The sequence below is a fragment of the Diabrotica virgifera genome, chromosome 9 (assembly GCF_917563875.1).
Source record: "Diabrotica virgifera virgifera chromosome 9, PGI_DIABVI_V3a".
Lineage (NCBI taxonomy): Eukaryota > Metazoa > Arthropoda > Insecta > Coleoptera > Chrysomelidae > Diabrotica > Diabrotica virgifera.
In genome coordinates, this window is record NC_065451.1 from 156,916,969 (window position 1) to 156,929,637 (window position 12,669).

General features: G+C 32.7%; 1 protein-coding gene across 10 annotated transcripts in view; it reads right to left on the minus strand.

Annotated features, from left to right (window-relative positions):
* LOC126891728 (uncharacterized) overlaps positions 1–12,669 on the minus strand; it is an 827,477-nt gene that overhangs the window by 540,301 nt on the left and 274,507 nt on the right. The window contains exon 16 of one of the 10 annotated variants that reach the window (XM_050661001.1): positions 2,703–2,886. The exons of the other annotated variants lie outside the window; for them this stretch is intronic. Within the exon in view, the coding sequence (XP_050516958.1) occupies positions 2,704–2,886 (183 nt within the window). The 3' untranslated portion in view covers position 2,703. Of the gene's footprint in view, positions 1–2,702; positions 2,887–12,669 lie in introns of those variants that run through there. 10 annotated transcript variants of the gene reach the window in all.

A 12,669-nucleotide genomic window follows, 5' to 3' on the forward strand; every position in this document is an offset into this window, starting at 1 on the left:
AATTAGGAAAATAAAATTCATTCGCTATTTAAAATTTTATGGATATTCCGAGATGAAGATGAAGACAATATTAAAAGAAAATGATATATCTACTTAATATGTATTGCACGAGTTTTATAAAGAAGACATCAGTGAAGAATTGATAGAAGAAATTTTTTTATCTGGGAGCGATATACACGGATAATATTGATTGGTAAATCTCAACTTTCTACAAAAGATTTGCTTAACAAAATTAAACATCTCAAATTTGAATCGTTATTGTGTTAAACATATTTTGCACATTACAGGCGACAGTCGCAGAAGCAGAAAGATCTTTTAGTTTTCTTTTTCGCATAAAAAATGCTATTAGGTAATGAACAGGAACATTAGGCTACAATGAAACAGGATCGGTTAGCTGCCTATTAACTTTGTGAATTTAGAATGATTTGGCAAAATCATGCGATTTTTCTAAAATTAGAGACATTTTTGCCGATCAAAATACTCGAAAAACACCTGTATTATAAATATTTTCACTATTATAAATATTATCAAAATTTAATAAAACTTATATTTGAAATGTTTCTTATAATTTATTTTTAATAATTTTATTTCTATAAAAATTAAACAATTTTTTTCACTCTTCACTTTTTGCCGGGGGCCCGCTCTTCACTTTTTACCGGGGCCTGCTCATCTCTCTCGGCGGCCTTGGGTACCAGCGATATGTTTCGTTCCCATCCTAATTTTGGTTCCAATTCCGCCACTTAATAAATAAATGAGAATAAATCTCAGTATGTGACGTGTCTGTCTTGACTGAGGTTTCTGACCAACTAACTCATTTCAACGTTAGCTTCGCTAAAGAGGCTATTACATTCAGGATACGATTTAGGACACTAAATTCAGTCACTGAAGCTCGCGATTACACTATCCTAAATTTAGGATCGTAAATTATAAAAGACAGCACAGAGACAGGGTTTGAAAACCAAGTGTTAAAACCACAGGGGTTCGGTTTTATTTAGGTAAAACTTTTAAAAGCAGGTAAAAAAACAAAAGCTTTTCCTATAAGATTTGAACAACCAGCTTAAGTGACGGAGGTGTCGAGTGGATTACGGTGACATATTTATCGTTGTGGGGACAAAAGGTAAAGTATTGTATCAGATGTTCTGTGATTGTACACCCATCCGATTTTAGACGGCGCTGTGGCGTCACCCCCGTACGAAATTATTCCGATTCGACTTTTTTGCACAAATTTACTCAAAAATCTTCAAAAATTGCGGTACGTAATACTTGAAGTTAAAGTTTGTGCAAAAAAAAAAGAATGTGTGTGTACTTTGTACGCACGTAAGAAGTTATACTTTTATTATATAATTTCAAAGAAATAAATATACTTAACAGGTTATTTGTATTTTATTTAAATATTAAACTAACTTTCTTACCTACCACTTTTAAAAAAAAATTTATTAAAACAATACCAAAAATAAAAAAAAAGAATATGAATCGTCCGGGATTTCTCGATCTCCGGTCACACGCTCGACCACTGAGCTATATTCCCTTTGCTTTGACAGGTTACAAGATTTCTCATACATACTGACAAATTTAATAGACCAAGTGAAGTATACAAAAATACTTTAAATATACTTACTATTATTATAAAATATATTATTCCCGAGGAAGACAAATCCAAAGACACAAAAATTATAATAAATAATACATTTACTAAAAACACTAATATATCCTTTTAACGACTTATTGGCGCTGACAGCGCTGATACATACATATCTTGAAAGATCAGCAACGAACTACATACTGTCTGTGTGCGCATGCGCCCGGTATTATAAAATTTCACTCTCGATCGTAAAGAAGTATAACTTCAAAAATCTAATCGAAATAATTTCGCTAACCGGGGAGACGATACAGCCTATAGCGCTAATTGTTAATATGTAATTAAAAGTAACAGCTTCATAATAAAATAATGACTAAAGTTTCAGGATCTTGAAAGAGGGTGTTTTAGTCTTTGATTTGGTCACTTTTTACTTTCATAATGATCATTTTTAATCAAGTTATTAAGCCTTAAAAATAGCCATTTTCGCATTTTGCATTTTTCAAATATTAAATCGCGTATATCTCGACAATAATCAATTTTAGAGAAAAATGACTAGAAACCTTTTTTGTTCAGAATGACCCAAGTTATCTAAAAAATTTGTTCGAAATGAAACAATTATTTTTGTGAATTTGTATAGAAAAATTGTTTAAACAATTGTTCGACCACTGCATCGCCTGGCACCCTGTGGATTTGTTATACGGACCTGTTTTTGAGAAAGTTTGTGCAAAAAAATCGAGTCGGAATAATTTCGCTAACGGGGGCGACGTTATAGTCCCGACTATTTAGCCATTTAGAATGTCGAAAACCATCCTAATTAGGATGCTAACTGACTAAATGCGATTACACTATCCTGAATTCAGAACGTTCTAAATATCGGACACTAAATTTAGGAAGATGTAATAGCCCTTTAACGTTGGCGTATCGCCCCCTCTTCGCTGTTCGAATTTATGTTGCCGCACGTTAAATCGAGAGGCATAGGCGTAGTTAAGGTAATTTTTAATGGGGTTTAAGGGGATTTTAAGGAGGGCACCATGATGAATGCTACACTATCGGGTGATCTCCTTCTTTCCCGCGACTGGATTTATTTTTTGGGAAAAATTATAGGACCATGAAAAAAATGAAATCTATGTACCAATAAATTTATTTAAATACGTTTTTTTTCTAATAAACGAACTATCCGAAAACCCGAAACCCTTAAGTAACCCCTTCAATAGAACTAATTTTGCTCCACAGACTCCTTTGTAATCATCTTGTTCTATATTAAAAACAGCCAAACCACCCAATCTTTTATCCTTTGCATAGAGGCCCTAAAACAGAGATTATTAAAAAAATTATAAAAGAGCGATAAGGAACAAATTTATTTTTTTAACAAAATAAAAAACAGTATAATTTGTTTTAAGTTCTTGTGTTGTCTCCGGTAAACAAAAGCAACGTAATTATTAGGCTATTGATTATGTACTGTAAAAAGGATCTACAAAGTTAACGGGGTTTTATTGTTTCATATGGTCAATGGACCTCTAAATATGAAAAAGCCGCGGAGTGCTACCATTTAAAGGGTTGCTTTTTTGAGAAACGGGTGAATTAGTCTATAAGCACAGGGTGCATTAGGGTGAGGTGTATACACTTTTGGTACAAACGCGTCTACAAAAAAAATGTTTCAGATTAAATTTATTATCGAAATACCTTTTAAAGTAAAAAATATTTTTTTTAGAAAATACATATTAAAAATAACACGAAAGAAAGCAATTGGTTGTTTGTCCCATAACTTTTTCCACCGGGATATAGGTATAAGGATATAGGTATAAGGAGTTTCCAAAATATGATTTTTCAAATTTCGCCGCTCACATTTTTGGGCCATTTTCCCCATTATTTCGCAAACACTGTTCTGTAACTTTTTTATACGCCTTTCTAGGTATATGCAATGGTACATTGATTAGGAAGAGAGAAGAGAAGTCAATTACCAGTAAAATTGTCTATTATTATAAGGTTGTACGACTATTTTTAAGTTATGCTTTTTTAAAATTTTATACTTTTAATGATTTTTGATTATTTTACGAATATTTTTATATTTCTCATTATAACTTTTTTTCTTCTACATGTACATACATTTCTGATTACAAGAGGAAGCTTATTTTCTTTAGGTATTTTAAAATGGTGTACATATTGTAAAAAGTTCTAGGACTATTTTTAAATAAGATATCCGTAGGATCTCCCAAGGTATCTGCAATTTGAGAAAAAAATTTGATTTTTTTTTCAATTATAAGAATATAATTGCATATTGGAAAATAATTTTTAATTCCAAATAACTTTTTTGCACGATTGATCATTTTTGACTGTTTACCGTGACAGATTTCACGTCAGTAGGTGACATTTACTAGCAACTCGACGGTAAGTAATCCAACTCGACGGTAAGTACTCCAACTCGACGGTAAGTAATTCACTTACCGTCGAGTTAAAAAAATCTCTTAATTTTAATTTATTTTTTGAAAGAATAAAGAAAAACAGTGGATTTAATCATTGAATATTCTGCCCAGAGGCTTCCAGGAGCTTTCAACTGCATATGTCTTTGAACGAAATAAGCCAATAGAGTCTTTTCTTCGATTCTTAAATTCTTGCCTTCGCACCATTTTTTAAAACTTTGGTAGGTATTTTGATAACGGATTTTGGATCTTTCGGGAATAATTGCGGAACACCCTTCTTCCCAAGCCCGTTCAATTTCTTCAAATTACTTTCGCTCATATTTTAATTTATAATAATCAAAATTGTACTTAAAATTATTGACAACTAAATAAAAACTCAATTCTCCATTGTTGTTATGCACCCTAGTTACTACCTAACAACAAAAGTATCTATCTTGATAAAATGAATGAAACTAGTCAATATGACGAAAATGTTTAATTTTATAATTTATAATGGTATCAATCGTGCAAAAAACGTTATAAGCATGTCGAACGTTAAGGGTAACCGATCTCAGACAATAATTTGAGTCGTCGCTCCGCTCCATCTCCAAACAATTGTCTTCGATCGGTATAAAACCCTTACCGTTCTCCATACTTAATATACTATTTTTAATATGTAACACTTTTCCACATTGTGAAATATGAAGGTACTTTTGATCGAAATTCATATTTCTTAACGTACCTCGTATACCATTGATAAAATTTGATATCTGATTATTACATCTTAGCTTTTAGGCTATGCAAAGAATTTTATGAAGAATATTTTTTTTTCATAAAATTAATAATAAAAACTTTTCCATATGGCTCCAACTTAGAGTGACATATTGCATGTGTATATGTCACACTTTTGAAAAAGTATATCTTGTTTAAAAATAGTTCTAGCATTTTTTATAATACACCATTTTCAAATAAAGAAATAAGCTTGCTTCTGTATTAAGCAATATTTATATACCTAAATGTAGAAGAAAAAAAGTTATAATGAGAAATTTAAAAATAATCGTAAAACATCAAAAATTGTTAACAGAATAAAACTTTGAAAAACACTATCTTGATTAAATATTGTCAAACAACCTTCTCAAATAAACCATTCTAAAGGCAATTGACTTCTCCTAATAAATGTACCATTGCATATACCTAAAACTGCGTAGAAAAAAAAGTTAGAGAACAATGTTTGCGAAATAATAGGGAAATGACCCAAAAATGCTGTGAGGGACGAACTTTGAAAAATCATGTTTCGGAAATTATAAATCTTCTGTCATTTAAAAGAGAAAGGATAGAAATTTTTCTCTGTGAAGCAATACCTATACCTATATACCCGTGGAAAAAAGTTATGGGGCATAAAACAAATTTTATTTTAATACTTTTTTGTAAAAAAAATACTTTTGACTTTAAAAGGTGATATTTCGATAGTAAATTTAACCTGGAACAATTTTTCTGTAGACGTGTTTGTACCAAAAGTGCATAGAACTCACCCTAATGCACCCTACGCATAGGGACTAATTCACTCCTTTCTTAAAAACGCACCTGTTTAAATAATAGCACTCCTCGGTTTTTTCGTATTTAGAGGTTTATTGACCATACCACAGCTATTTCTCAGTTAGAATTTTTTTTTATTAGTTGGTTTGATTTAGAGCATGAGTCATGACAGTTCAAATAAAACACTAGATAACTATAGAGAATGTAATGTCAACATAAATTTAAATCCTTTTAAATGCAAATATTAGTTTTGATTTCAACAGTTTATAAGAGCAAAAGTAAGTAATTAATTAAAAAAAAATAAACCAGAACCAGCTGTTTCGTTCACATAAATATAAAAACTTGTTATTTTAGTCGCCTTTTTTGACCCATTTAACCCAATCTAAATTGTACCTTGTTGCTTCTTGCTTTTTTCTCCCATAAAATAAAATCTGTTACCGTCCTTATTTCCTTCAATAACAAATCATTTGCCTGGATAAACACACTGAAATCTTTCTTTTTGTCAAAATGTCAAATGGTTAAACGTCAATTACTTCTATTACAACTTCTTCAAAGCCCCAGGATCGATAAACACATACAATTATTGTACTACCGGAACACCCTTTAACATACAAAAGGGTCCATTAAACAACTCTCAGCCTGGCCATTAACAAACATCAAATTAATCTTTTGAGGTTTTTCCAAACAAAAATCTTCACGTGTCCCAAATTTCCGGCACACCAACGGAGACCTCAATAAAAGAATTCCCAGCACATCCCATCAAAGGATTGAAAAACTACCATTTCAATTAACAAAATTGGGAATCCAAATCCCCGACCAGACATCAAGTGCTTTCTCAAAAATCTATCTATTGAAAAATAATAACCGTTGTTGTTTGGCTAGAAAGGTGTTCAAAAACTCCAACACCAAATTGTTCTATATGATCCACATATTGTTCAGTAAAAAGTTACACCATTTCGATGGTGTAACTTCGCCGGCTTTAGAGGGAGATGGGGGAGAAGTCGGTAAATTGGTAGTTTTTTTTAAGTTTTTCGTCAATATTTCTAAAACTATGCCTTAGCGAAAATTACGTTCTATACAAAAATGTTCTACATAAAATTTTATCCAAAAAAGATCCTATATGGGCCATTCCACGAACATACGCCTATTTTGGATTACTTCGACAACGAATATTTTACTGTGCAACATAAGAAGTACGTAAGTAAATGACGCTAATAATTATTCCAATAAACAACAATGTAATTTGCAATTTACTTTCGTTCTTCTTATTTTGCACAGTAAAATATTCGTTGTCGAATTATTCCAAAACAGGCGTATGTTCGTGGAATAGGGTATACATAATTGTTATAAAATCAACGGTTCCAGAGTTACGGATGGTGAAAAGTGGAGATTTTCGATACTTTTTATATATTTTTGGGTAATTTATAAAATTATTACTGATGAAAGAAAATTTCTTTAACAGGATTGTGATTTGTAAATAAAATTTGATACTTCAGTGACCGATGGTATGTTAGTAATAAGCCCTTGAATAAACGTCAACCTGACTACCCAAAATCATCATCAGTTACCCAAAAAATATTAAAAGTATCGAAAACCTCCACTTTTCACCCTCCGTAACTCTGGAACCGTTGATTTTATAAAAATTATGTGTTGATCCTTTTTTGTTTTGCATTTTATGTAAAACATTTTTATATAGAACATTGTTTACGCTAAAGCATAGTTTTAGAAATATGGACGAATAACGTAAAAAAAACAACTAATTTACCGAATTCTCCCCCATCTCCCTCGCAAACCGGACGCTCAAAATGGTGTAACTTTTTACTGAACAATATGTGGACCATATAGAACAATTTGGTGTTGGAGGAAAACTTTTACTTTGGATGTCTGGGTTCAGGCCCGGCTTAAGGGCCGGGCAAACCGGGCGCTTGCCCGGGGCGCCGCGAATGTAAGGGCGTCGGAGGCGCCCTTGCTTTCGCGGCTCCTCAGCTTTGTCGACCACCAACAGCGGGCGATCCACTAAGTTGATGATCCACAGCTCTGAACAAACAACGTGTGGTGCATTTTCCTTTTACTTATCTTGGACACTTTTACTTTGGAAATAATGGGGTTAATCAAATTACATTTTTAATAATAACAACAATGGCTATACACAAACTGCTACAAGAAGAAGATTTTGATATTGCAGCCGCTATGGAACTGATAGCTTCTGTAAAGTCCTACTTTAAAGTAATAAGTAGCGACAAGGGGTTTAAAGAAATGCTTGTTGATGCCCGAGAAGTAGCAGAAAGCCTTGAAGTTAAACTATCCTTTCCTTCTGATTCTGAACAACAAGTTCGACTGGAGAGTCAAGCACCAATTTGATTATGAGGTACGAGATGAAGCAGTTGTGGATCCAAAAAAAAACTTCAGAAGTAAATTTTACCTCTACATTTTGGACACAACAATCGCATCACTTGAAGAGAGATTTTCTCAGTTATCCACCCACAATGACACGTTTGGATTTCTTTACAAACTGAAAAGAGAAGACATTAATACTGTAATGACTAGGGAGCGGATTTTATGCTAAATGCATATTGCTTACATATTTCGCATATTTGAGAACTTTGCCAAATTTTGCATATTTTTAAAGAAACGTGCTGTATAAAAACATTTTTGTCCAAATGAAAAAATTTAATACCGAAACACTACCTTTTCGGTTTTTCTTAGAAAACACCCGATCTTTACCCATAAAGTGCGTATAGTACGCCGTCATAAAATGATTGTAGTATGTTAAATACCCTATTGTTAAGAGAATATTTACACCTCGAAACATCGTTTTACAATTCCCTAACGGAAATTTAAATACGATTTAAATCAGATCCCGTAAATCAATAAAATTAGGTACCTTTAGTCGGACAATGCGAATGTTTAGTTTTTATGTAAAAGTACTTCTTATTGTGAATAATGCAATATGCCGAAAGATTCTAGCCTTGTTTATTCCCGGATCAGAACCTATCCGCAACGTCTTTACACCAATGGGAAATTATTCTGCAAAGCATGTAGGAAAATGGTGAGTTTAAGATTTTTTCTTCCTCTTTTTTCTTTATTAAGTAATATTTGGCTGCTTCCTCAACATTTTAATTTTAAACAGTTTGAAAAAATATTTGTTAGTGTCGTAGATGCCATCTTAGCGAAAATTTTCGGTTACATAACACGTCGGGACAGAACTACATAAGTAAGTGAAAATGCAAGACGATGAGCTAATCGAAAGTTTATCAGTTACCCATTGACTTGAAGTCAACCGTTGATGACTTCATCTAAGGAACAATATAAATTTAATTCGGATTTATGCGAGGCGATGATTTGTGCAAACATACCTTTAAAAAAACTGGAAAATCCTATGTTTAAAAGTTTTTTGAAAATATATTCCAAGAAAAGTGTTCCCGATGAAAGTACATTGAGAAAACCTTACGCACCTCTAATTTACAATGATACATACCTACCATAAAAAAAATCAAGAAGATAGTGGAAAATCGATACATTTTTTTTATTGTAGATAAATATGTGGTTTCTCAAAATGCGCATGTTTTGAAATTGTTGTACATATCTTGCGCATATTTCGTAATTTTTTACTGCATATGTATGCGCATATTTCATAAAAAATGCTCGCATATAAATCCGCTCCCTAGTAATGACTAAATGTGCAGACCTGCAGATATCTCTAACTGATGGAGGGCACCGTGATGTTGAAGGACACCAGATGTATCAGGAACTCTTACTGCTGAAAACAGTTCTACCCGACGATTGTGGAGATAAACCAAAGGACATTTTGAAATTTATTTCATCACATTCTTTAAGTGAGAACTTTCCAAACATTTGTGTAGCTCTAAGAATTCTTCTTTCTCTTCCAGTAAGTGTTGCATCTGGAGAAAGACGCTTTTCTAAACTTAAGTTAATTAAAAACTACTTAAGATCCACTATGTCCCAAGAACGGCTAGTAGAACTGGCACTTATGTCTATAGAATATGATGTATTATAACGACTTGATTTAACCCTCCGTTAGGCGCGTGGTCTACAATCGTAGACCACTCTCCTTTAAGTGGTCGCCAATTGCATAAAACTGCACATACGCCCCTATCCCGCTTAGTAGCTGTCACTAATACTTCCAACTTACTCTTCAGTTTGCTAAACGCCGCCGATCTGTTTGCATTATTTTTTTAACATTATTCAAAGAGCACTGGTCTACAACCGTAGACCACGCGACTAAGCGCGTTCCAGTTTGTAGTTGTATATATAAAGCTAATATGTAGCCTGCTGTGTATATAAAGCTAATAACATAAATGAAAATGTTTCAAGAAGCGACTTCATTGAAAACTTAGCATGGGAACTAATCAAACAGCAAATTGAATATGGATCAACTATGCCTTCCCTGCTAAGAGAACTTAGACGACGAGCTCGCGTACTGCTCGGAGTTCAAGAAGTCGTACCCCCTTCCCCTAATATTCCAACAAATTACGTGGGACGAAGTTGTATTTGTGCATGAATTTGCAATATGTCAACAAGAAGGGCGTGCCAAAGATGTGACACATTTGCATTTAAGGATCATTTTGGGGATATTTGCACTGAATGTTTGACGGACTAAAATTGTGCCACTTTGACCATTTAATAGTTTTGTTCTTTTTTACTTTTTAGTTCTATTCTTTATTATTTATCCCTATTGGTCATTCTATAAGTTCAAAGATAAAAAATATTTTGTGTTTTTTACTAAATCGAGCTTATTTTTGTGACCATTTTCATTTACTTGCGAATAAAGACCCAAAAAATCATGACTTGGTTTTTAATTTTACCACTGTCAAAATGACAAAAGCCAAGGAAAAAAACATATCTAATATCAAAGTGCGAACATAAATAAACATGTTATTAACCACTAATTTGTTAATTTTGCCAAAATCCGGTATTATACGACAAAAAACTATTGGTCTACGATCGTAGACCACGCGCCTAAGCTTGTCAGCAATAACGACGCGCCTAACGTAGGAAGCAACATCATTAAGAGGATCGGTATGTATTTTCGGCTGCAATGCTATTCAAATGGGGATTCATTTTTTCGAATCCTGAGAAAACTAAAAAGTATTTTTGAAAAATTTAAACGCAGAAATAAAGATTACGTTATTAGCGAGGGCCAAAAGTCCCTGAGAACTTCTATAATGTTTATTTTAATAAGTTACAGGGGTGAAAAACTAAGAGAAAATTTAGTGTGATTTTTAATTTCAAATATATCATTCAAAATAAACTTTTTATTTATTCTAAGGGGCTTTCGGCCCTCGGTAATAATTTAGTCCTTCATTCTGCGTTTAAATTTTTCAAAAATATTTATTGGTTTTTTCAGGATTCGAAAAAAATGAACACAATGCCGTGGTAATATTTTCCAAATATATCTTTGTCTTACAACGCACTCAGCCGAATATAATATTGTCAGCATATATTGTCAGTCAGACACTGACAATCAGTGACAATTTTAAATATTTGACATTGCTTCGGGAATATGTTGAGATATTCATTAAATATGATTGATATATAGTGTATTTGATAAATAATTGATTTAAGACGGGAACTTAATAAAAAGTTATTTATTGTGTATTATTAATTTGTGGAAGATCCAAGCAGAGAATACATCAGGGCAATAATATACAAAAATAAAAAACCGCTAAACGCCGTAAAAATGAGTGGCGCATAAAATATTCCAGCTACAAAAGATCTGATATGAATGTTACGTGGCGCGAAAATGGATTTTCATTTGATGCAAAACAAAATTCTAGTTTTATTTTAAAAGATTTTTCCATAATATCTGCTAAATTTGAAGTAAACGCGCCACAAAAGAGTAACTTTGATACAGTTTGAATTTTGAAACTCTTTTGTGGCGCGTTTACTTCAAATTTAGCAAATATTATGGAAAAATCTTTTAAAATAAAACTAGAATTTTGTTTTGCATCAAATGAAAATCCATTTTCGCGCCACGCAACATTCATATCAGATCTTTTGTAGCTGGAATATTTTATGCGCCACTCATTTTTACGGCGTTTAGCGGTTTTTTATTCTTGTATAAGGAGTTTTTCAAAGTTATTTATAAATTAAATGTATGAAGTTGAATGCAATGTTCCTCTATTACACGTCAAGCTTTATAAATGGTCACCTTTTTTGCATTATCTCCCAAATCATCTAGTGTCCATCGAATGTACATTAGATTTTTTTCTATTCGAAATAGATTGAAAAAAAAATATATTGAGATGGCCGGTAAATGAAGTCGGATTGCCCGTTGCCATATCAAATTTAGCGTCGTAACCACTACAACTCATAAACCATTTGGGGAATAATCGTTAATTGGATTATACTTTTGTATCTTAATAACTTCTCTAAACGGCTTAACCGATTTTGATCAGTAAACATGAGTTTGAAACGTATTGACCAGTAGTATCTGATGGATCTAAGGTCAAGTATGATAACTGAAGCTATTAGGTACAGGAATTATTTAGCTTTCGAAACCGTTTTTCCCACAGAAAATAGATTTTATCATATTTATGAAGCCTATAACCTAAAAATTTGAATTTTCCCGGATATGAGGTATACATCGTTAGATTCGTCTTGAGTCCTTATACAAACGCTAAGTTATTGGCACAATTCGTACGTTGAAATGTTGAGTAATTGTCGAAAAACCAAAATTTTCAAAGTTTAGTTTTTCAGTTTTTCGGCTATACTGAGCCGTGTGTATGTCTGATCCTGACGGCTTGGACACCATTTGAAAGCTTAAGTCAACACTATTGATTTGATATATTTGCGGTTCTCATGCCTCTTCTTGGTCCGAATATATATACCCCCAAAAAATATGCCGTTTTGTACCTACAAAGTCCTATAGCTGGATTATGGGTGGTCAAAAGTCACAAACTACACCGGTTCTAAATCGGCCCTGACCCCCTCTTTAAATACAGAGAAAAAATATCAAATCGGTTTAACTTTCAAACACACATACATACATATCCACAAATATTTTCCCTTTTTTAAATAAAAATTGAGTCATATTTCTAAGCTCTATAACTTTTGAATGGTATAACCGATTTTCAAAATTAGACATGCGTTGGTAAGGTAATGATCAGTTCTATTAGAAACCGCAAAGGTTTT